Consider the following 25,857-nt stretch of genomic DNA (forward strand, 5'->3'; position numbering starts at 1 on the left):
CAAAGAAGCCCAACAAATGTGTATTCTCTGAAGACCTTTCCGACATAATTAACACAAAATTACGCTACTATCCCTCTTTATCTGTTTCTGTAGAAACCTCTTATTCCCGGGCGCTAACTCGCTAATCTTACACTTGATTAGCCTCAACCAATATTTGCTAATGGCCATGGTGGAGATGGTAACAATGGTGATGACAAGGAAATCTAAACACTCTGACGACTACAAGGTTTTCATGCTTCCACTGTATAACACATAACCAAAAATCACCTCTAAAAATCCTACACTGATACCATTATTGTTTTTGCTTTTCTCCAGTGGACGAATGTTTAAATATAAAAGTCAGTTCAATTAGGGATAGCAAATTGAAGCAGAACAACAAACGCAAATGTGCCCAATGTTCTAAAGCTTAATATGACACCTAAGACAACTACCAAAGTGTATATCACCTCAAAAATAATAAATAAGCAAAGAGAATAGTGTTATATTTACATCTTGCTTTCTTTCTGGGGAAGATAAGCAGAAACCTATCTCTTAGGAGGTAGAAGAGTTAATATGCTGCTTCCTTCCAGCACGACTAAATTTTCTCCTTTCACCACTCATAAACCTATGAGGGTAGAGGTTGGGAAAAAAAAGATGTGGCAAAGCAGAGATGAATATCCCCCAAAATGCCTGAAGCGTCATTTTCCAAAGCTGAGAGAATCATTACCACCTTCCTCAAATTGCCTGGCTGCCAATGCAGCCCAAAATGGCCATAAATAAAACCTTAATTACATTAATTAGAGCAATTGCTTCCTGCAGAGCATCTCTTTATTTGGGGCCCTGTGTCAGCCCTGGAGCCAGTACTACCCTCCTTGGCTCACCCCCACCCCAGACATCTCACTTCCCCACTGCTTATAACAAGGCTCCTAATTACGCTTCAGTATGTCTTTGACTGATTTCTTCTCCAAGACACCTTCTCACTGTTGACAAGAGACATCATCCACTGCTATTCTATTCCCTAACTTCAGCAGAGCATGAGTAATAATGTCCACACAATGACAATAGACCATAACATTTGACTGGAGGCTGATCTGCCACCTAATTTCTCCTGGGATTGCCCAGCTGCTGAAACGTAAGGTGATACTGTAACTGCTATTCAAGTAACAGGTGCTCTAATAACCATTAATAAAGCACCTAAGCATTTGGTAACTGTTAATATACTCATAATATCTCCAACATGCCAAGAGTCAAAGACAGTGTTTTGATTATCCCTCTAGAAAGAAAACGTCATAACAATTTGACTAGAGGTCGTATCAAGAAGCAGTAGTGTCCTGATGGCAGCTGAGGCATTTTAACAAGACTGTGCTGTGGCCACCCCTCCTGTACATGCTGTTTCCTGGGCTTAAATTAACTGAAGCTGGTTCCTGCAGTTGTAATCAAACACCCTATACAGGGGGAGAGCTGCTCATGTGAGGTGCAGGCGGGCGCCGGTGTGCGTGGAGGCCACTGCCCAGTGGCCAAGATAGCCGTGTGGCTAACAGGGTCTTGGTGCTCTGGCCTGGTGTCAGGCCTCTGACTCTGAGGTGGGAGAGCCGAGTTGAGGACACTGGTCCACCAGAGAACTCCCGGCTCCACGTAATACCAAACAGCAAAAGCTCTCCCAGAGATCTCCATCTCAATGTTAAGACCCAGCTCCACTCAACGACCAGCAAGCTCCAGTGCTGGACACCCCATGCCAAACAACTAGCAAGACAGGAACACAACCCCATCCATTAGCAGAGAGACTGCCTAAAATCATAATAACTTCACACATACCCCAAAACACACCACTGGACGTGGTCCTGCCCACCAGAAAGACAAGATCCAGCCCCACACACCAGAACACAGGCACCAGTCCCCTCCACCAGGAAGCCTACACAACCCACTGAACCAACCTTACCCACTGGGAGCAGACACCAAAAACAGCAAGAACTAGGAACCTGAAGCCTGTGAAAATGAGACCCCAAACACAGTAAGTTAAGCAAAATGAGAAGACAGAGAAATACAGAGCAGATGAAGGAGCAAGGAAAAAACCCACCAGACCAAACAAATGAAGAGGAAATAGGCAGTCTACCTGAAAAAGAATTCAGAGTAATGATAGTAAAGATGATCCAAAATCTTGGAAATAGAATGGAGAAAATACAAGAAACGTTTAACAAGCACCTAGAAGAACTAAAGAGCAAACAAACAATGATGAACAACACAATAAATGAAATTAAAAATACTCTAGAAGGAATCAATAGCAGAATAACTGAGGGAGAAGAACAGATAAGTGACCTGGAAGATAAAATAGTGAAAATAACGACCACAGAGCAGTTAAAGAAAAAAGAATGAAAAGAATTGATGACACTTTCAGAGATCTCTGGGACAATATGCACCAACATTCAAATTATAGGGATCCCAGAAGAAGAAGAGAAAAAGAAAGGGACTGAGAAAATATTTGAAGAGATTATAGTTGAAAACTTTCCTAGCATTGGGAAAGGAAATAGTCAATCAAGTCTAGGAAGCACAGAGAGTCCAATAGAGGATAAATCCAAGGAGAAACACTCCAAGACACATATTAATCAAACTATAAAAAATTAAATACAGGGCTTCCCTGGTGGTGCAGTGGTTGAGAGTCTGCCTGCCAATTCAGGGGACACGGGTTCGTGCCCCGGTCCGGGAAGATCCCACATGCTGCGGAGCGGCTGGGCCCGTGAGCCATGGCCGCTGACCCTGTGCGTCCGGAGCCTGTGCTCCACAACGGGAGGGGCCACAACAGTGAGAGGCCTGTGTACAGCAAAAAAAAAAAAAAATTAAATTAAATACAAATTAAATACAAAGAAAAAGTATTAAAAGCAGCAAGGGAAAAGCAACAAATAACATACAAGGGAATCCCCATAAAGTTAACAGCTGATCTTTCAGCAGAAACTCTTCAAGCCAGAAGGGTGTGGCAGGACACACTTAAAGTGAAAAAGGGAAAAATCTACAACCAAGATTACTCTACCCAGAAAGGATCTCATTCAGATTTGACGGAGAAAATAAAACCTTTACAGACAAGCAAGAGTTAAGAGAATTCAGCACCACCAAACCAGCTTTACAACAAATTCTAAAGGAATTTCTCTAGGCAGGAAACACAACAGAAGGAAAACACATACAATAACAAACCCAAAACAATTAAGAAAATGGTAACAGGGACATACATATTGATAATTAGCTTAAATGTAAATGGACTAAATGCTTCGACCAAAAGACACAGACTGATTGAATGGATACAAAAACAAGACCTCTATATATGCTGTCTACAAGAGACCCACTTCAGACCTAGGAACACATACAGACCTAGGAACACATACAGACTGAAAGTGAGGGGAAGGAAAAAGATATTCCATGCAAATGGAAATCAAAAGAAAGCTGGAGTAGGAATATCAGACAAAATAGACTTTAAAAGAAAGAATATTACAAAACGTATGGACACCAGGGGAGAAAGCAGGAGGGTGGGGGCATTGTGGGGGTGGGGTGAATTGGGAATTTGGGATTGACATATATACACTGATATGTATAAAGTAGATAACTTAAAAGAACCTGCTGTATAAAAAATAAATAAAATAAAATTCAAAAAAAAGGCTATTACAAGAGACAAAGAAGGACACTACATAATGATCAAGGGATCAATCCAAGAAGAAGATATAGCAATTGTAAATATTTATGCACCCAACATAGGAGCACCTCAATACATAAGGCAAATACTAACAGCCATAAAAGGGGAAATTGATAGTAACACAATCATAGTGGGGGACTTTAACACCCCACTTGCACCAATGGACAGGTCATCCAAAATGAAAATAAATAAGGAAACACAAGCTTTAAATGACACATTAAACAAGATGGACTTAATTGATATTTATAGGACATTCCTTCTGAAAACAACAGAATACACTTTCTTCTCAAGTGCTCATGGAACATTCTCCAGGATAGATCATATCTTGGGTCACAAATCAAGCCTTGGTAAATTTAAGAAAATTGAAATCATATCAAGTATCTTTTCTGACCACAACGCTATGAGACTAGATATCAATGACAGGAAAAAATTCTGTAAAAACTACAAGCACATGGAAGCTAAACAATACAGTACTTAGTAACCAAGAGATCACTGAAGAAATCAAAGAGGAAATCAAAAAATACCTAGAAACAAATGACAGTGAAAACATGATGACCCAAAACCTATGGGATGCAGCAAAAGCAGTTCTAAGAGGGAAGTTTATAGCAATACAATCTTACCTCAAGAAACAAGAAACATCTCAAATAAACAACCTAACCTTACACCTAAAGCTATTAGACAAAGAAGAACAACAATAAAAAAAAACCCAAAGGTAGCAGAAGGAAAGAAATCATAAAGATCAGATCAGAAATAAATGAAAAAGAAATGAAGGAAACGATAGCAAAGATCAATAAAACTAAAAGCTGGTTCTTTGAGAAGATAAACAAAATTGATAAACCATTAGCCAGACTCATCAAGAAAAAAAGGGAGAAGACTCAAATCACTAGAATTAGAAATGAAAAAGGAAAAGTAACAATTGACACTGCAGAAATACAAAGGATCATGAGCGATTACTACCAGCAAATGTATGCTAATAAAATGGACAACCTGGAAGAAATGGACAAATTCTTAGAAGAGCACAACCTTCCGAGACTGAACCAGAAAGAAACACAAAATATAAGCAGACCAATCACAAGCACTGAAATTGAGACTGTGATTAAAAATCTTCCAACAAACAAAAGCCCAGGACCAGATGGCTTCACAGGCGAATTCTATCAAACATTTAGAGAAGAGCTAACACCTGTCCTTCTCAAACTCTTCCAAAATACAGCAGAGGGAAGAACACTCCCAAACTCATTCTATGAGGCCACAACACCCTGATACCAAAACCAGACAAAGATGTCACAAAGAAAGAAAACTACAGGCCAATATCACTGATGAACATAGATGCAAAAATCCTCAACAAAATAGTAGCAAACAGAATCCAACAGCACATTAAAAGGATCATACACTATGATCAAGTGGGGTTTAAAGGGGAGGACTATAGCATGGGAGACAGCATTTCAGATAGCTCTGAGAAACTACTCCAAAGAGGTGGAGAGGAAGGTCAATATATATATGATTTTGGTGAAAGAGGATTCAACTCAGGTCTCTGTGACTCTAAAACATATTCTTTCCATTACTAAATCACATTCTATCCCTGGATTTATTTTTACTCTTTACTTTTGTACTTTAGTTTTGTTGTCATATCAAAATATACTTAAAAATCAGTAAAGATCACTTAGGTGTTCATAATCTGGATTTCTGAGAAATAGTTTAATTTGACAAATATCCAATTACAATGCTAGCATTTCTCAGAATAAAGTCACTTAAAATCTTATATGTGGACCCTGACTTCCAGTGAGAGTGATAGCCATTGATGCTCTGGTTGCCCTGGTTATGTGGACACTGATTTCCCATGACAGTGACAGCCGGTGCCTTTGGTTGCCCTTGTCATCCCAGTAATCAAGGATTCTTCAATATATGCAAATCCATGAATGTTATACACCATATTAACAAACTGAAGAAGAAAAACCATATGATCATCTCAATAGATGCAGAAAAATCTTTCAACAAAATTCAACATCGATTTATGATAAAAACCCTCCAGAAAGTACGCACAGAGGGAACTTTCCTCAACATAATACAGGCCATATATGACAAACCCACATTGTCCTCAATGTTGAAAAACTGAAACCATTTCCACTAAGATCAGGAACAAGACAAGGCTGCCCACTCTCACCACTAATATTCAACATAGTTTTGGAAGTTTTAGTCACAGCAATCAGAAAAGAAAAAGAAATAAAAGAAATCCAAATCAGAAAAGAAGTAAAGCTGTCACTGTTTGCAGATGACATGATACTATACATAGAGAATCCTACAGATGCTACCAGAAAACTACTAGAGCTAATCAATGAATCTGGCAAAGTAGCAGGATACAAAATTAATGCACAGAAATCTCTTGCATTCCTATACACTAATGATGAAACATCTGAAAAAAGAAAGTAAGGAAACACTCCCATTTATCATTGCAACAAAAAGAATAAAATACCTAGGAATAAACGTACCTAAGGAGGCAAAAGACCTGTATGCAGAAAACTATAAGACACTGATGAAATAAATTAAAGATGATACATACAGATGGAGAGATATACCATGTTCTTGGATTGGAAGAATCAACATTGTGAAAATGCCTATACTACCCAAAGCAGTCTACAGATTCAATGCAATCCCTATCAAACTACCAACGGCATTTTTCACAGAACTAGAACAAAAAATTTCACAATTTTTATGGAAACACAAAAGACCCCGAATAGCCAAAGCAATCTTGAGACAGAAAAACGGAGCTGGAGGAATCAGGCTCCCGGACTTCAAACTATACTAAAAGGCTACAGTAATCAAGACACTATGGTACTGGCACAAAAACAGAAATATAGATCAATGGAACAGGATAGAAAGCCCAGAGATAAACCCACACACCTATGGTCACCTTATTTTTGATAAAGGAGGCAAGAGTATACAATGGAGAAAAGACAGCCTCTTCAATAAGTGGTGCTGGGAAAACTGGACAGCTACATGTAAAAGAATGAAATTAGAACGCTCCCTAACACCACACAAAAATAAACTCAAAATGGATTAGAGACCTAAATGACACTATAAAACTCTTGGAGGAAAACATAGGCAGAACACTCTATGACATAAATCACAGCAAGATCCTTTTTGACTCACCTCCTAGAGAAATGGAAGTAAAAACAAAAATAAACAAATGGGACCTAATGAAACTTCAAAGCTTTTGCACAGCAAAGGAAACCATAAACAAGACCAAAAGACAACACTCAGAATGAGAGAAAATATTTTCAAATGAAGCAACTGACAGAGGATTAATCTGCAAAACATACTGGCAACTCATGCAGCTCAATAACAAAAAAACAAACAACCCAATCCAAAAATGGACAGAAGACCTAAACAGACATCTCTCCCCAGAAGATATACAGATTGGCAACAAACACATGAAAGGATGGTCAACATCACTAATCATTAAAGAAATGCAAATCAAAACTACAATGAGGTATCACCTCACACCGGTCAGAATGACCATCATCAAAAAGTCTACAAACAATAAATGCTGGAGAGAGTGTGGAGAAAAGGGAACCCTCTTGCACTGTTGGTGGGAATGTAAATTGATACAGCCACTATGGAGAACAGTATGGAGGTTCCTTAAAAAACTAAAAATAGAACTAACATACAACCCAGCAATCCCAGTACTGGACATATACCCTGAGAAAACCATAATTCGAAAAATGTCATGTACCACAATGTTCATTGTAGCTCTATTTACAATAGCCAGGACATGGAAGCAACCTAAGTGTCCATCGACAGATGAATGGATAAAGAAGATGTGGCACATATATACAATGGAGTATTACTCAGCCATAAAAAGAAATGAAATTGAGTTATTTGTAGTGAGGTGGATGGACCTAGAGTCTGTCATACAGAGTGAAGTAAGTCAGAAAGAGAAAAACAAATACCTTATGCTAACACATATATATATGGAATCTAAAACAAAACAAAACAGAAAACTGGTTCTGATGAACCTAGGGGCAGGACAGGAATAAAGACGCAGACGTAGAGAATGGACTTGAGGACATGGGGAAGGGGAAGGGTAAGCTGGGACGAAGTGAGAGAATGGCACGGACACATATACTCTACCAAATGTAAAACAGATAGCTAGTGGGAAGCAGCCACATAGCACACTCCGTACTTTGTGACCACCTAGAGGGGTGGGATAGGGAGGGTGGGAGGATGATGCAAGAGGGAAAGGATATGTGGATATATGTATACATATAGCTGATTCTCTCTGTTATACACCAGAAACTAACACACCATTGTAAAGCAATTATACTCCAATAAAGATGTTACAGAAACAAAAAACCCTATACAGGAAGGGGCCTTACATCCCTTAATGCAGTGGTTCCCCAAATCTAAAGTGCATATAAGTGCCAAGCTGGCTGCATCCCAGCTCCCAGTTTTTAAATAGATTTCCAGGTCCTACCCTAGAGATTCTGATGCAAGGTATCTGGGGAGGGGCCCAAGAATCTAGCAGACTGTATACTTTCTGAAACTCCCCACAGGTTCTTATGTGCAACTGGGTTGAAAAACACCCTCAGATCACCCTCCCCACCCCCTGCTGAGACTGATTTCATTAGCCCCAGTGTTGGTGAAAATGGTTGCCAGGGCTCTAGAAATCATAATTTCTGATGGAAGGATGTAACCTCTCTTAGGAATATTCGGTCAGAAAAAGAAATCACTGCTAACATACAGCCCTCTCATTTTACAAATGAGATTTCTGCCCTAAAAGCTATTTCTCCCCCACTCTTCCAAGTTGCCTTCCTCTTATCTGTAAATGGTAACAAACCCACCCATTAGTTTAAAAAAAAAAAAAAATGCCAGCAAACTTGGGAATCATCCTTAATTGGCATCTCCACAGTAAGCCTCCCTTGACTCATCTCTTACTCTTCACTATGAGTAGCAGAAAACACAGCTCAACTCTCATCAACTGAAAACGTCTGCATGTAGGTGGTAATCTGGATTGTTCCTATCAGAGTTTAGTTTTTCTCCAGAGTGCCCTCCTCTGTTTCATCATCACTCTGGCAGTGAAATAACAATAACAGTTCCAGGCTTTAAATCTACACACAACCAAGGAGGAAACAACAACCAAGGCTCCTTTCTCAGGAGCCCCAAGAAAACTTCTCTCATCTTGCACTGGCAGAAACGGATACATTCCCTGGGACTACTGGGTCTCCAGGTACAAACTTATAAAACTGGCTTGGTGCAGGAATCCTGGATAAATCAATGGCATTTCCCACTTTCGAGCTGGGGATGGCACCAGCCTTTTGTAGCATATGGGATGAGGGGCAGAGGGAGAGATAAACGAAGAAAATTTTAAGGTTTTATTAGTAAAAGAGAGCTGGAGAATCTACTACACAACCCAATCAAAAGTTTTCTCCTTTTATTCTCTCATAGCACCACGTTCTTTTCCCTCAGAGCCCCTATCATCTTTGAAACTGCACACTTGTGGACATGTAGCTAACATGTACCGAATACTTTGAGATGGCAGTGTTCTAAATGCCTTATATAAATGGACTCACTAACCTTCATAACAATGCTACCATCCCCATATTACAGATGAGGAGACCAAGGTACAAAGAGATGCAGGAACTTCCCCAGGGCATGGAACCCACAGCGGTAGAGCTTTGAGTCCCAGTGATCAGACTTCAGAGCCCAGGCACTCAACTACTACAATATGCTATTCTTTTTACTCACTTTTGTCTCACTCCTCCACAAAACTCTAAGTTACATGAAGCAGGGAATGTTTTTTGTTTTATACACATCAGTCTCCAGTGGAGTGCCAGGCACACAGGAAGCATTCAATTCCCCTGATAACTGAACAAATGAATAGATGGTTGAAAGAATCAGAGAATGAACAAATGAGGTAATGAACAAAGGAACAAACTGTAAAACCGTGACCCAGATTAACAGAGCATTTGTGTCACGTGTTTAATTATGGAAGAGTGTGGTCCAGAGCTTCAATTTCCTGTGTCCAGTCTGACCTCTCTAGTTGAAGGTCTGTTATCTCTGTTCCACATGGTCACACCTGCAGAGTCAATAGTCTTTTCTTCTTTGCAAAGCTACCAACCAGCAAATGAAAACTCCAGCAGGAGACAGTCACTTCTTTTGAGATAGATTAATATGTGAACATGTCCAAAACAGAGAATGATTTGAGTAAAGGATGGGATTTTCATCCTCATTTAGCCTATCTGCATTAGACAAACACTTTGTCCACTAAGAGTAAGAACCAAAAACTGAAAACATATACAAAGCCCTTTGTAGTATCAGGTACTGAGGCAATTTCAACATTTTTTTAAATCAACAATTTTAATAAACCAGTCAAAGTCTCCACTTGATTTATAGAGATCTGAGTATCTGCAGACCATTTGTTGTAATTTTCTTTCATGGTGACAGCATGACTTTTAAAAATAAATCATCTGGAAAATGTAAACAGCTAAGAAAAAATTACGGGACATACATGTCGGTCTCCACTGTCAACATCCAGAATTAACTCCACTCTCAGCAGAAAAATCATAGCCTAATCACAGCAAACAACGTCTCCAGAGAAACTACTAATTGGTACAATCACGTTCACACAAAAGCTATTAACCTGTCTGGTTCCTAAGTAAACAGGGGTAATGTGAACGGGGTAAAGTAAATCCACTGCTGACAGACATCAACTTTCACGTTCAGTATGTATATTACAGCCTGTCCTTCTACAGAGTGACTTGGGAGTTTATCTTCCACTCCGGGAGCAAAAGAAAACAACCTGCTAAATAGGCAAACCTGCTATTAAACTATTTATATGTTTGCCTTTTGCCTTAATAAGCAGCTATATGTTTGGTCTTGAAAAATGCACCATTAGCAATATTTATGTCTTCAAGCCAAGCTTACTAATGGAAAGCTGGTTTTCAAAGATCATTTCCATCATTAAAAAAAGGGAGATGACGAACCAGAGATGCTCATTTAGTAAACACACTGCTCTATCAACGGAGCAAAAGGGTCTCCTACCCCATGCAAGGGACCACACGTTGAAGAAAACGTGGAGATGCTCATGGCTGGACAAATTATGCCTGAAGGCAATGAGGGAATGGGGAGAAAATGCCCTTTTTGAGGACGAGAAGAAGAAACAGAGCGCCTGTATTTATCAAAGTAAATGACTGTGGCACTTTTTACTTTTTCCTGGAAAAATAAGGTTATCTTTCCTTGTGTTGTTTATTCTTTAAAGTCGAACCCCAACGCATGGGGTTACTGCCGAGCATGAATATTACCCTTATGTGTATCTTGGTACACGTCCCACTGGCCACTGAAAACTATAATCCAACCTATCAACTGCTCTAATTATAAACATTAGATAAAAAGAACACAAGGGAAGTAAAAAAATATATACTCTGTCACAAGGGCATGCTGTTGAAGCAAACAAAGAAATCCAGAATACGAACCGTACATCTTTTTTTTGTTTGTTTGTTTGTTTGTTTTGCGGTATGCGGGCCTCTCACTGTTGTGGCCTCTCCCGTTGCGGAGCACAGGCTCCGGACGCGCAGGCTCAGCGGCCATGGCTCACGGGCCCAGCCGCTCCACAGCATGTGGGATCTTCCCAGACCGGGGCACGAACCCGTGTCCCCTGCAGTGGCAGGTGGACTCTCAACCACTGCGCCACCAAGGAAGCCCCGTACATCTTAATATTGGTCAACAGTTCACCGTGGACATTGGCCATAGTTTTTTTTCTTTCCCACCCCTGGATCTCCTCTCCATTTATTCATTTCCCTTTTTGATTTAAAAAAATTTTTGAGACACCTCTTAGGCACTTCCAATAAGGTTTAAAAATCAGTGCCTAAGAAAATGGTCCATTGTAGATTTGGGAGTAAAAACTTACAGAAGCCATTCGAAGTATTTTGAAACTAAACAGCCTTCCAAATGAGATTGTATCTCCACAGAGAAGCCTAAATAACAACTGAACTGAAACTAAAGAATATCCAATTCTTGCAAGGATGTATTTACAATGCCACTCTTGCTGATCATCTTCCAGATGCGTGAATGCTTGATTCACATTATTCAAAGAAAAGGCCATGGAAACGCCTATTCTCGTGTTGGCAGTTTCACTAAACTTCCTGTGTTTTGATAGGGGAGGGAAAAGTCCATCTCAAATTAGTCTACAAAATTTTTTTCATAAACTACACAATTTACTTATTAAAGAAAAGTCTGCCTTATAACCCCATTTAATATTGTAAGCAGTATGATGTCTCTACAATTATAAACATTCATAACAAAAAATATTGTGCAACCAATACAATAAACACTTATTAAAATTAATGAAAGGCAACAAACAAGTATGAGAGCATATGCATATCGTTGCCAATAGACTTTAAGTTCTCACCAGTGGATTTAAATTCCTTGAGGCCAGGGACCAATTCCTACTTACTCAATTTGTTGGAATGGACCTTTACTGTAGAACTAGGTCTGGGGCGTCCAACCGTGAACAGACAAGATTGCTCTCCCTTTAGAACTCACATTCTAGAGGTGGTGACAGTACCCACAAAAAGTGTTTTAAAAATTAATTTTAAGGGCTTCCCTGGTGGCGTAGTGGTTGAGAGTCCACCTGCCGATGCAGGGGACGCGGGTTCGTGCCCCGGTCCGGGAGGATCCCACATGCCGCGGAGCGGCTGGGCCCGTGAGCCATGGCCGCTGAGCCTGCGCGTCCGGAGCCTGTGCTCCGCGGCGGGAGAGGCCACAGCAGTGAGCGGCCCGCGTACCGCAAAAAAAAATAATAATAATAATAATAATAATTTTAAATGTGTAAGTGCCAAAAGGAAAATAAATAAAAGGCTGAAATAGAAGTGAACAATTGGGATACTTACCGACTTTATTAGATAGAGGATCACTGGAGGCCAATCTAAGGAAGTGACATTTGTGAGTTAAGCAAGGAACTGAAACCTGAGAAAAAAAACTAATCTAGCAAGGAATGGGAACCACACACGCAAAGACTTTGAAGTGGTCTGAGTTGGGCCTGGTTAAGGATGGCTGAAACATAGGGAGCGTGCTGGAGAGGGGCAGTCTAAGAGAAGACCGGAGAGACAAAGGGAGCGGAGTCAAGCAGAGTCAAGTGAGAAGGAATCTGCGTTATCACTCGGAGAGCAAAGGGACCTGCTCTGGTTTGTGCTTTATAAGCACGACTCCTACTGCTCCACTGAAGAAGGGATTGATAGGAGAGCAAGAGTAGAGCAGGGAGAATAGCTGAGGGGAGTCTAATAGTCCCAGAAAGACATGATGGAAGTTAGACCCAGGTGGTGGCAGTGGTCATGGAGAGACATGGACATATTAAAAACTAAGTTTTGGAGGCAGAATCAACATGATGACTTCCTTCAAGGACTGTAACTGGGAAGTGAAAAGTAGGACTCAAATATAATTCCCAGGTTATAAGCATCAGCAACTACATATTCAAGTGCAGATGTCAAGTAAGCATTTAGATGCTGACAGCAGCTGGTGCTCAGAGGAGAGGGCTGAGCTGTAGAGATAAGTTTGGGAGCCATTAGCAAAAATTTACAAAGTGGCTTTTACAAAGTGCATGAGGTTTGGAAATCCAAATCTGCTCTCACCTGTTGGCTTGTGTCTTTGTAGGAAAATTACTGACTTAGTATTCTCACCTATAAAATGGGGATAAAAAACACCTGTTTTTAACTGGATTGTCTAGAGCAGGGGTCAGCAATCATTTTCTATAAAAGGCCAGATAATAAAGACTTGGGGCTTGGTGACCATAGGGTCTCTGTCAAAAATAGTCAGTACTGTCACTGCAGCATGAAAGCAGCCATAGATAATAAGTAAACAGACGAGTGGGGTTGTGTTCACATAAAACTGTATTTACAAAAATAAAGGGCATAGTTTGCCAGCCTCTGGTCTAAAGCAGTGGTTATCAAAGTGTGGTCTTGGACCAGCAGCATCACTATCACCTGGGAATTGTTAGAAATGCAAATTCTGGACCTCACCCCAGACTAAGTGGATCAGAAACTCTGGGGTGGGGATCCAGCAGTCAATATTAAAACAAACCCTACAGGTGATGTGTGTTAAAGTCCGAGACCCTCTGGTCAAGAACATTAATAAATATATACTACTTAGAGGTATTATTAATACATATCTATTATTTTTTAACCTGGTTCGTAGAAGTTTAGAGTATAATTTCTAAAGGTAGAATCAAATGCTAGATAATTGTGGTGGATCAAGAAAAACGGAGATAACAAACTCTGTTAAACTACAAGGTGGACTTAGTTAAGAATAGTTGAGAAATTAAAGATTGTTTTTATATACTCTTTATTTCAAAGAACTCCTATACTTTCTCATATATTAAGATAGATTTAATTTAGTCATGTTCACACTTCACTTATTAAAATGAACAATATAATTTCAAATATATATCTTCAACCTCACTTCCAATAGAAAGAAAGGTTAACACCAATTAACTTCCAGACCCAGATGGCATTTTAGCTCTGGGTTAGTAGTCTACTGCTGTAACTAACACACTTAGAACATAGAACAAGCAAATTTATCAAATGCCAGTTGATATTTTAACAGAAAAATTTGACCATTTGAATTTAGGATCAATGGGGGAAGTTAAAACATAAAGGGCTGTCAAGAAACTAAATATAATACCACTCACTTTCATATTGCTTTACTATACTATTAGAAACTAGGCAGAAATCTGGTTTCCTAGATCCAGCCTATGGAACCTTCCTCAAATTAGATAAAATAATTATGGATGAATATAGAGGGGTCGTGCCCACTACTACCTACTACCACTAGGCTATATTCATGACAACTGGCCTTAGCAAAATTCCATATGAAAACTGAAATAAAATCAGTAAACAATGGTTAACAGCTTTGGAGGGCACCGACAGGAAGGGGTAAGGACTGGACAACAGATCATTCCTCAGAAGAGGGAAGACCAGCTTCCAAAACTGAAAAGAAATTCAATCAAGCAGGCAGTGCACAATATTAAAAGAGTCAGAGAGTAGGGTTTCTCTGGTGGCACAGTGGTTGAGAATCCGCCTGCAGATACAGGGGACACGGGTTCGTGCCCCGGTCCAGGAAGATCCTACATGCCGCGGAGCAGCTGGGCCCGTGAGCCATGGCCGCTGGGCCTGCGCATCCAGAGCCTGTGCTCCGCAACGGGAGAGGCCACAACGGTGAGAGGCCCGCGTACCGCAAAAAACAAAAAACAACAACAAAAAAAAGAGTCAGAGAGTAGACATTGGGTGGTCTTCAAAGTGAGCAACAGGATCAGACAGATACAACACAGAGTAATGGGGTATCCCACCAGGTATAAAGTACATGTCACTGGAAATCTAAGGAGAGGAAATATTTGTAGAACCAAGCGAGAAGGCCATTAGTTTAGCTTCAGGTAAACTCAGAAAGATCTCTCAAGCTGCCTAGCTAATGAGAATTAAATGGCTGAAACCAGAGCAAGAGGTGAACTGAAAAAGCTGGGAGCTGTCTGGGGCCAGAAAACAGATTTGCTTATTTGTTTGTAAAAGCTTAAGCCATAATGTATTTGTCCACACTGTATAACGAATTACTGAAAATGTATATGAAGATACAATTGTGAGATACAATTGTGAGATACAAAATACCACTTGATTTGCTCAACCAGAAGCACTGACTTGCAATCTGAAACTGATCATAAACTACTCACAAGTTATATAATACTGATAGTACAAAGTTCCACAGTTCTAAATTTGAGAATTTGAGAAATTCCTGTAAAAATTCGCAACAGTGCCAAAGTGAAGACTATCCAACTAGTTAAGGGCATCCACAAAATAAAAGAACTGAAGCAGCAAATTTAGGCTTCTATATTTAACCAGGAAGATCCCATTACTTGGAGATCCTCTTTCGAACCCAACCTCTTAGAAGAAATGAAACTTGAAAGGGATCGGTAACTTGAAAAAGAATAACTCCGTATCTTTTTCATAGGGCTGCAAAAACCTGTGTTAAGATTATCTGAAATTAAACCAACCAAAATTTTAATCTCATATTTTTTCCCTTTCTGTCATAGGATCATAGATGACTGGAATCATATTAAATAATACCTGAACGTTTAAGCCAGGAGTTTTCCAAACTTATCGTTGTTCAGAATCCTTTTAAAGGTAAATTAAGGTGTTAACATAATTATTTTACTGTTACTTTTTAAAAATATGTTCATAAAAATCTAGATATAAACTTTAGATGCTTACAACTCTAGCTTTTAAAAAGTTTTTGTTTTGTTTTTTGGAGCAAATTATAGCCACTTTATTCAGAAAGTCAAGAGTCTGAGAAGATGATGGACTAGTGTCCTAGAGAACCATCTTACTGGGGTCTGGGTGCTAGTTCATTTTACAGAACAAAGAAAGAGGGAGGTGAGGAGGTAAAATCTAAAAAGCTTTAAAACCAAAACCAATTTACAAAATACCCACAAACGCAAGCACAAAACTAGTAACAATTATACTAACAAGATAAATTCAATGGGATGAAAATGTTATTTTTCAAAGCACATGCCTACAGTACTGAATGCTACAACACAGGCTCAGCATGCTAATGTTACTGTGGACCCCAAGACTGCTTTTTTATGAGCCATTTTTCTCTACTTGAACTCTTACAAAACCATACATCAGCCCATTAGGTCACTGGGCTTTATCTAACCTTAAAAATTTACATATTCTTTTCCCTTTAACCCAAGGTAACTAAAATAGCACAACTTGGTGCCAATATTTCTTGCTTTATTGTATGTTTTATAATGATGGTAAGATGCATTATTTTTATAGTAAATTTTACACTTTATACTCTATAATTATATACTTTTATATTATAATAGTTTATAATTTATACTTTGTACTTTGTTATACTTTATACAGTTTATAATTTATACGTTGTACTTTGTTATACTTTACAATATCTGTATCCTTTATGAGTCAATAAAATATATTCAAATGCATGGTTGTACCTGTTCTTACATACCCTAAAGACTTTTGATTCTAAAGTTGCAAACAGACTCTCATAGTTTACTTCCCTGCCACTCCTAAGGACACTACATAAAAGATACACCAGAGTTCAGCTACACCAGCCTAAAAAATCATACAGACTTTTTTTACTTTCCATTAAAACAAAAATACACACTGGCAAAACTATATCCAAGCATGCATTCAGCATTTCACTATTATTTTACAAATTTAATGAGCATATTTAACTGTGGAGATTTTTAATATAAAAGTGGGGGAAAGTGGACAAATACTGCATGATCTCAGTTATATACAGAATCTAAAAAGTCAAACTCATAAATGCAGAGAGTAGAATAGTGGTTGCCAGGGGATGGGGGATGGGAGACATGGGGAGATGTTGGTCAAAGGGTACCAACTTTCAGTTATGCAGGATGAGAAAGTTTTGAAGACCTAATGTACAGAGAGCATGGTGACTATAGTTAATAATACTATACTGTATACCTGAAATTTGCTAAAAGAGTAGATCTTAAGTTTTCTCACCACACACAAACAGACAAAACGATAATAACCATGTGAGTTGATGGATATGTTAATTAGCTTGATTGTGGTAACCCTTTCATTTGATATGTATATCAAAACACCACATTGTAGCTTTAAATATATACAATTTTCTTTTATAAAGTTCTTTCTTTATTTTATTTTTGCCTGCTTTGGGTCTTCGTTGCTGCGTGCGGGCTTTCTCTAGTTGCGGCGAGCGGGGACTACACTTCGTTGCGGTGCGCGGGCTTCTCATTGCTGTGGCTTCTCTCGTTGCGGAGCATGGGCTCTAGGCACACGGGCTTCAGTAGCTGTGGCACGTGGGCTCAGCACTTGTGGCTTGCAGGCTCTAGAGCGCAGGCTCAGTAGTTGTGGCACACAGGCTTAGTTGCTCTGCGGCATGTGGGATCTTCCCGGACCAGGACTCTTAACCACTGCGCCACCAGGGAAGCCCAACATTAGAATATATTCCCTAAAAATTGTTTATTCCATCTGTAGAACTTAAAACTTTGGCTTGAAAGGTAAAGTTTTCATTCAACATATGGCTAGTCTTATCACGCCTGGCAGAATAATGTCTATCTGGAAAAGAAGATGAGCAAAGCTATTAAGCTAGAAAATGACGAGTTTCTTAAAAATCTGTAGTCACGTATTCCTCCTCCTCACACTCAGCCTGAACTTTCAAGTCTGAAAACGACTACAATAATAACCAGGGGAACAGAAGTGGTCATATACCCAACCAGATGAACAAAATCACTGAGGGCAGTTCTCAAACAGTGGTCCCCAGGCCAGTAGTCTGAACATCATCAGGGAACTTGACATCATCAAAAACTGAGGGTGGGGCCCACCAGCCTGCTCTGACAAGCCGACCAGGTGATTCTGACACACACTCAAGTTTGAGAACCTCTGGCTTATGATAAATGAGCCCTGATACTGAACAACCACATCTTCATTATAACATTCCCTTCACAGGTGGGAGGCTCTGGGCATACATTTTTACCTTTCCTCTAGATATTGTAGTCAAGATTCTACCACAGAGCCAGGGCAAATTAATCCACCTCAAATCAGAAGGGGAGAGAGGGGCTTCCCCGGTGGCACAGTGATTAAGAACCCACTTGCCAATTCAGGGGACACAGGTTCGAGCCCTGGTCTGGGAAGATCCCACAAGCCGCGAAGCAACTAAGCCTGTGTGCCACAACTACTGAGCCTGCACTCTAGAGCCCACGAGCCACAACAAGAGAAGCCACCACAATGAGAAGCCTGCGCACCTCAACGAAGAGTAGCCCCTGCTCACTGCAACTAGAGAAAGCCCGCGTGCAGCAACAAAGACCCAATGCAACCAAATTAAAAAAAAAAAAAATGACTACAGCAAACATGAGGAGAGATCTACCCAGAATAGCACAATGTACTCAGAAAGCAAACAGAGAAGTGTGAACATTTCCAGATTTCTATTTCTCTTGTTTCCTTGCTAGCATACTCCCAGAGCCACTAACCCTTAACTCTGAGGAAGAACTGAAAATGACCTTTTTGAAGTATATCACTGAAAATTAAGTTGAAAATTGGTTACCTGAGTAAAGCTCAGAAAATACTAAATATTTTAAGAGAAACAAACAAAAAATACCCACAGACTTAGAGAACTTAGTGCTAAAAAAACTGGCGTCAAGTTCATTTTTTAATTTTAAGAACAGTTTGTAAAAGCTCTTTGAAAGTACATTCTTTCGAGCTTCAAGAAATATATACATAAACAAAATCAATGAAAATTATAGCAATCATGTTTTTGTCTTTTATAGGACTACTCATTCTATAATTATGAAGTATATGCTGTTGTCTAATGGAAATGATAAATAACACCTTCATTCTCTAACAATAGTTATAAACACAAACAATTCTTGTTTTTTAATATGATAAAAAAATATATAACATAAAACAAGTTCTGCTTTTTAATGGGGAAATTGAGATAATGCCATATATATATATATATATGTATATTTATATATATATATAAATACATAGCCTCTTTCTGAACGTAGGTAAAGGTAAGTATTTGAGGAATATTAGTGACCTTCCCAAGACGTTAGGTAGAGAAGCAGATATTCTTGGTTCTCCAGCCAGTTTTAAGTCTACAACTCAATTTATGCCAGTGTGATTTGTTTTTTAAGTTATGTACAGTTATGCACTTTTACTAGTTCAAATATCCAACTTTGGCTGAAATGTGCTAAGTCTGACATTCCTCCTATGCAAGACTACACATCTTGAATAAATGGGAACCAATCTGTATTGGCATATATTTCATCTGAAACTGGTTCATTTGCTCCCAGCCCATAGCCCTCCTTGCACCTGGCAGAAATAGCTCTGTATCAGACCATTCTGGCTGAGCACTCCTTCAGGCTGACTCAGGTTGGGCATCCTTAGGTTGACTCTGACCCGGAGGGCGTGAAGCCACAGGGCACATCACTATGGCAACTCCCCACAACAGACCCAAGCTACTCGCGCAGTGCTCCCAGCTCTGAGGTCACATGTAGATCCACACACCCCCCCAAAAAAAAGATGTGTGAGTAGATACGTTGCAAGACATTATCATTTTATATATAGAAACCACAATCTTCCATCTCAGTGGCTTGGCAGAAACACAAACTTTGCCAATTATCTATGGTCACCCATGTTCCTGTTTGCCCTAAACAGTCCAGTTTTATACTTGTTATGCTTGTGTCATTTTAATGATGCCCCCTTTCTTAATAAAAATTGTCCTGGATTAAACAATAAATTATATGGTCATCCTACAGACAGGCCTATTTCAGAAAAGAGACAGGCATGACAGACAAAGCAGAGGCAAGTTTACTTGGGGATGTTTTCAGGCCTTTCTGCTCCAGGCTACCTTCCATATTTTGTTCAGTGACTGTAGAAAATACTTAGGAGACTTAACAATAATCTTAAAGTCCAACTAAAAAATTCTCTATTTCAAATATAGAACTCAGCAGCAAAGCAAACAGCAGGTCTTCTTCCTTCTCATTTCAAAGGTGCTCAGAACGATCCAGAGGTTCTACTCTATATTAGGCATACTGCTGGATGGTAATAAGGTGATGAATTCATCCCTCTAACAAGTTCAATTGCAGAATCATCACTTCTGGGAGTTTTACTTATAAATTTTTCCCCCCAAATTATCCTAACTCTCCCCACTATTTCAACAGGAAATGTGACAAACAGTACTCAGTATCTAATGACTGCACTTGTCCACTCAACAAATATTTATGCCCAAGATCAAACGTGGCAGCCCTTAGATCTCTGAAGCCAACCTTCAGATGTGTTTTGTTTAGCCCAGATAGGATTCTTATATGTTTAAAATATTTGCTGATACTTTAAAATGTGGACTCATACATAAAAATCCAGATTTCCATCTTCTCTTGAGAAATCCGAAGCACCGGCAACACTGGGCTTATATTCTGATCATGTAATTTCCAGTTGGAGCTAGCAGCAGCTTGAGAAAGGACCTCTCTATCTAGTCCTCTATGGCCCTCACTCAACCTTCTTCCCCTCAGTTTGAGTTTGTAAGCCCTGATTTACAGCTGGAGATAATCCTTAGGTAGACAACATCTGGCCTTTCAAATTAATGATCCTCTGCCAGGGGCTCTCTAGGTTGGGAGCAAATAGGAATCTATATCTTTAGATCAAAGACTCAACTGGGAAATGGCAATAAACAGGAAAAGTTTGTTTTTTTCTTTTATCAGAAAGCCATATGGCTTCCACTGCTCCTACAGGAGCAAAGGGGGGAAATAAGCCTAAGCATGTTATTATTTGTAAAGAGCACATCCAGCCTCTAATATCTAAATACAAAATGAAAGTAAATAAAATGGGATATTTTAATTGACCTTCCAATGAGTCCAGGGAAGACTCCACAGCCACTGTTGAGAATTTAAGGTGCCATAACCCATAAACAAACTGACCATCAATGAAATTAGCAATGATGTGTCAGGCATCAGATCTGAAGAAAATAACCACCAAGAATCATAAAACATTCCTTCAAGTCCTGGAAAAATGCAACCACTTCCACCTTACTGACAGAACCCCAAAATCTTAATACAATAAAGATGGTGATGACATTCAGAATAAAGAACATGCTGCACTCCAATTTCAACCTAGGTGAAAGCTAAAAATAAATTTTTAACAAATAAGCATAAAATGAAATTCATTTTAATCACGGTTAGAATCCTGAGATCATCTGTGAGAAGGTATTTTACCATAACATAACAGCAGCACCATAAACTAAAATATTGGGAGTTCTGAGCCCTTAGGATATTAAACTAGTTTACGAAGTAACTGATGGAATCTAAGACAATGAGCTTTATTTTCTTCAGCTCAGCCACAGGCCTTTTTGTGAAAAACTATTGGACAGTCTTTCAATTACAGATACTGGAATATATGAATTTTCAAAAATTAAAGCCTTCTTTATAGGAAGTTTTTCTCATCTGACTATTAATTTCCCAGCTGCTAAAGAAACCCGCCACATAGTATAACTGAGACTTTATTTGTTTATATTTAGACAACACTATTTTCCCAAAGAATCTAAAGTCCTTTGCCCAAACATTCAGTAACTCTTATAATTTATAACAGCATCTGGGGAGCTTTTGATATGGTAAACTCCTTACACATTTTTTAAAAAGGGGAGGTGCTGTTTTTCAAGACACAATCACTGTAGTAAAGATTGTTTAGATACCTCTCTCCAGACGAAAAAGGACTGTGTCCGTTTTTTTTTTAAGGAAGTAAAAACGCACTGTTTGGTAACAGGCACCTTGATTTAGTAAACTCTGGAGAAATATTAGAAAAGAGATGTTCACCTCTTCTACAACACTGATTTTTAAATCACCCAGGTAGGTACTGATTCTGTCTCCATTTAGTGTGGAAAAAACTGCAAAAAAAAAAAAAAAAAAAAGTCTTCTTTCCACTCAAAATCTAAAGGCAGATTCGTATTTTGCTGACAATCTGACAACGTCTAGTAACTTCTCTCTAAGCCAGGCTCCGAAACAGCTTCCCAGATCCAAGATCTGCAGGTGCTGCTGTGACTAGGATGCGACTGTCCTAAGGGGCTAAGGTGCAGGACTCCACGAAGACCGAGAGTGTGTGCGGGGGCCTCTAGGAACCCAACCCTCTCCCGCTTTCCCTCTTAAACGCACACGTGCACGCACGCACCCACTTGGCCAAGGCCGGGCATGCCATCTCCAGTCACACCCCAAGACAACGAGATCCTCCCGGGACGCGCGCTGCTCCCGCATTCTCCCAGGGCGCACCAGCTCCTCCACCGTCCCGAGACCACTCTCCGCCTCCCTCCCTCTTCCTCGGCCCTGCGGGGAAGGAACCGCCGCCAGAAGCAAGCTCCCGACTCGGGGTTCCAGGAGCGGGACCAGCCTGCGCTCAACCGCGCCACGTGGAAGGCGCGCGCCAGCAGCTGGACCAGAGTCGGTCTTTAACGTGGGGTCCCAGCGCCTGCAGCCCTGACACTCCTCCCGGGTGTGATGGACCCTCCCCCGTGCCTCCGAGCCGCGGTCTTGCCTGATTGGGGTCTGTGGCGCGGAAAACGTGGCAGGCCATCTGCGACTCCGGGTCGTCTGGCTGCGCCTTGATCAGGTAAGCAAAGTAGGTGAGGTCGTGGCTGTTGTGGATGAAGCGCGAGATGTGCTGCGCCTTGTGCTCGAAGATGAACACTGCCGGGTTGGGCTGCGCGGCCGTAGGGCCACAGCCCCCAGCGGCACCGGCGCCCGGCGCGGGCACGCAGCGCAGGAAGGGCGCGCTGAGCACCAGGAGCACCTCGCGGGGCGCCGGCGCCCCGCAGCCGCCCGCCTCGGGCTTCTGGCTGCGCCGGCGGATCTCGGCCATGAGCCAGGGCAGCATGGGCAGCGTGGTCCTGCGGTCCAGGCACGACCCTCCCACGTACCACAGCCGGAACCTCTTGTCGCCCGGCTTCCCCTGGCCAGGCTGCGCAGTGGCGCCCGGCTCGGGCTCCAGGGGGTGCGGGAACGGCTCATCCTGAATGCAGCTGGGGGGCTCCATAACTCGCGCCTCCCGAGGTCACGGAGGCGGCCGGATCGGCGCGCCGCGCCCCCAGTTCTCGCGTTGAATGCGCCGCCGAAACTGTGCCAACAGCCGCGCTGGGCCCCTGCGCCCGCCTCGGCGCGACCCCGAACTCCGCGCTTTAGTGGCCCTGCCCCATGCGGCACTTCGGGCGCGGCTCCCAGGCTCTGGCGGCGGGCACCCGGGGAGCGCCCGGCAGCAGGACTGGCAGGAGAGGGAGGGTTAAATCGCTATCCTCCTTTCTCCGGCTCGAGCCTGGGGCCGCACTTCCCCCTTCCTCATCCGCGGCTCCGCTGGGTCAGAGGACAACGCCGAGGGCCCCGCGCCTCCGCCGGTCGCCGCCAGTTCCAGCGCTGCAGAGCCGTTGCGGCCGCCGCGCTCGCCCCGGGCGGGCACTGGGAGGCAGGGCGGGGAATGGGCTGTGCGCCGGAGGGGGTGACTTGGGGCGGAGCTGACTCCTACCAGGGTGACCAGCTGTCACCTGCAAGGTCGGGGCTCCCGGGCTTCGGCGCAATCAGTTCTCGGGGAGGGCCTGCGAGAACTATTTCGATGGAAAATAACAAAAACAAAACGTGGCCTCGCGGGGGCCGCTCCTCCTCCGGTCGCCGCAGCCCAGCTCGCTGCTCCTCCTCCAACTGTTCCCGTCCCTCCCTCGCTTCTTCCTTCCTTCCAGGCTGCTTCTTTAATCGGGCTGCCACCCCGCCTCCCGTCCGGCGGGCGGAGAGTGGTGCCTATAAAAGCTTATCTGTGAAGTCACCTCTTCGCCTCTTTCTCCGGCCGCGATCCCAGACCGCCCCTCCAACCCGCCCTTCGGGCAGCAATACTGCGCCCGGCGCCGGCACTGCCCTGACCAACTCATCATCTCCCGGGTCACCGAGATCTCCGTCTTCTTCTGGGCGTCTCTGCTGCCCCCTGGAGAGGGGACCACTCTCAACGGAGCGCTGGGATTTTTTTTTTTTTTTAATTAATCATATTTGCTTGGTTTCAATTCCTTCTAAAGCCTGCATCATAATTTCTGAATCTTATTTCCTAATAATCTCCAAAAAATACTCGTGTTTTAAATCACGAAATTACGATGAAATTTCTTTTCCATTTCAAAAGAAATTTATGATTTTTTTATTAACATAAGGGCTTTGGTCATCTGAACAAAAAGAAAAAAACATTTTAAGGCTTTTTAGGTCTTTGTTTTTCAAGGCAAATGAACACTTGTTACATGTTTGATTTTGACCTCAAATCCTAGTCAGATCTACTGCCCTGGTGACCTAGAAGGGACTTTATGGGCCCTGATATGCCTTTTCCTTTCTCCAGGCTCTCAAGGCTCTTGGTAGATTGTCTCTTTGATGCCATACTCTTAAACCTCTGTAATGTGTGAGGATATTACAATATCCTGAAAGTAAAGTGTGCTCCATCATTCCCTATTCAAACTTCTTTGTCGTTTAGGGTCAGATAGGTTGTCTAAATAAATGCACCTGACAGGTTATGCAATGAACACGAGACAATATGCCACAAAACATAGCTCTCCTCCTTTGTCTCACAGAGGTATTCAAGTTCCAAAACATGTGCCCACCGTCTTCCATCTCCAGCTCTCTTTTGGTTTTTCCCAGTCTTATCCAAAGCAATCTCATTCCTACATTGCTTCACCAGCTACATCCAAGTAATGCCTTCCACTGTACCTCTAAAGTTGGAAGATTCTGACCCCAAGTCTTCACATGGGTGTTCCAAAGTTCCAGAAAACAATCAGGTCACATGGTAACACCAAAATACAAGGCCATGCCCAACATTTCAAAAACACTGCAAAGTAACAAAAATAAACTGAAATGAGTTTTGATTAAGCCCTATTTCCCTTATGAGAGTATTTCTCAAAAGAAAGTTATTTTTTAGGAACCAAATACATTTGACAATCTACACCCATATCAAGGTCACCAGCCACTGACCCTAAGGGACACTGTTACATGGGAGTAAAAAACATAAAAAAACTGAATAGAGAAAATGAGCGGTTTCAGTTTCTTCCAGGTATCAGCCCATCCTTACCAGCGGACCAGAGTCCATCAGCTGTGAAAGCCAACCCTCCTTCCAGACCATTTGCTTTTCTCTATCTGCCAAACCAGCTCCACCATCAAATCTGTCATCTCCTTGGCTTTCTCCTCCACCTTCTGGCACAACTCTGGCACTCTCTCATCAGCTTCCCCACTGGGATGCTGAAGGTGATTCAAGGCTTTCTCCTCCGAGGTCTCCACCTGCATTTCTACCTGCATGAGCATATTATCCATCTTCCACAACTTACTCCTGGTCCTCAGATACACTCTCGTGGGAGAGCCACCATATCCTCCAGCATCCCACAGATGACTGGAAGCAGGAACTGCTCCAAATCTTCCTAGGGCCCCAAAACTTCCACTTCCGCCGGTGCTTCTACATCATCCTGGTCCAAGGGGCGCATTTTTCCTGCCTCATCTTCAGAACCACACGACCCTCACGCCCTGCCCTGGGACAGCTGATCAGCAGTTACTGCTCGGGTCAAAAGCTACCCACACTCCTTGTCAATAGTATTCCTGAACTATCATTTTAAAAATATCCCTTTACACCTTTGGCTTCACAACTGCTCTGGGAGGAAAC

General features: G+C 41.6%; 1 protein-coding gene across 1 annotated transcript in view; it reads right to left on the reverse strand.

Moving 5' to 3' along the window:
- Positions 1 to 23,352, reverse strand: part of TBC1D4 (TBC1 domain family member 4) — a 220,791-nt gene extending 197,439 nt beyond the window's left edge. Inside the window, exon 1 of the mRNA XM_082602289.1 lies at positions 22,726 to 23,352. Within this exon, the coding sequence (XP_082458415.1) occupies positions 22,726 to 23,223 (498 nt within the window). The 5' untranslated portion in view covers positions 23,224 to 23,352. The remainder of the gene's footprint in view (positions 1 to 22,725) is intronic.
- Positions 23,353 to 25,857: the final 2,505 nt, after the last annotated feature.

The sequence above is a fragment of the Mesoplodon mirus genome (assembly GCF_964341445.2).
Source record: "Mesoplodon mirus genome assembly, chromosome: 17".
Classification (NCBI taxonomy): Eukaryota; Metazoa; Chordata; class Mammalia; order Artiodactyla; family Ziphiidae; genus Mesoplodon; species Mesoplodon mirus.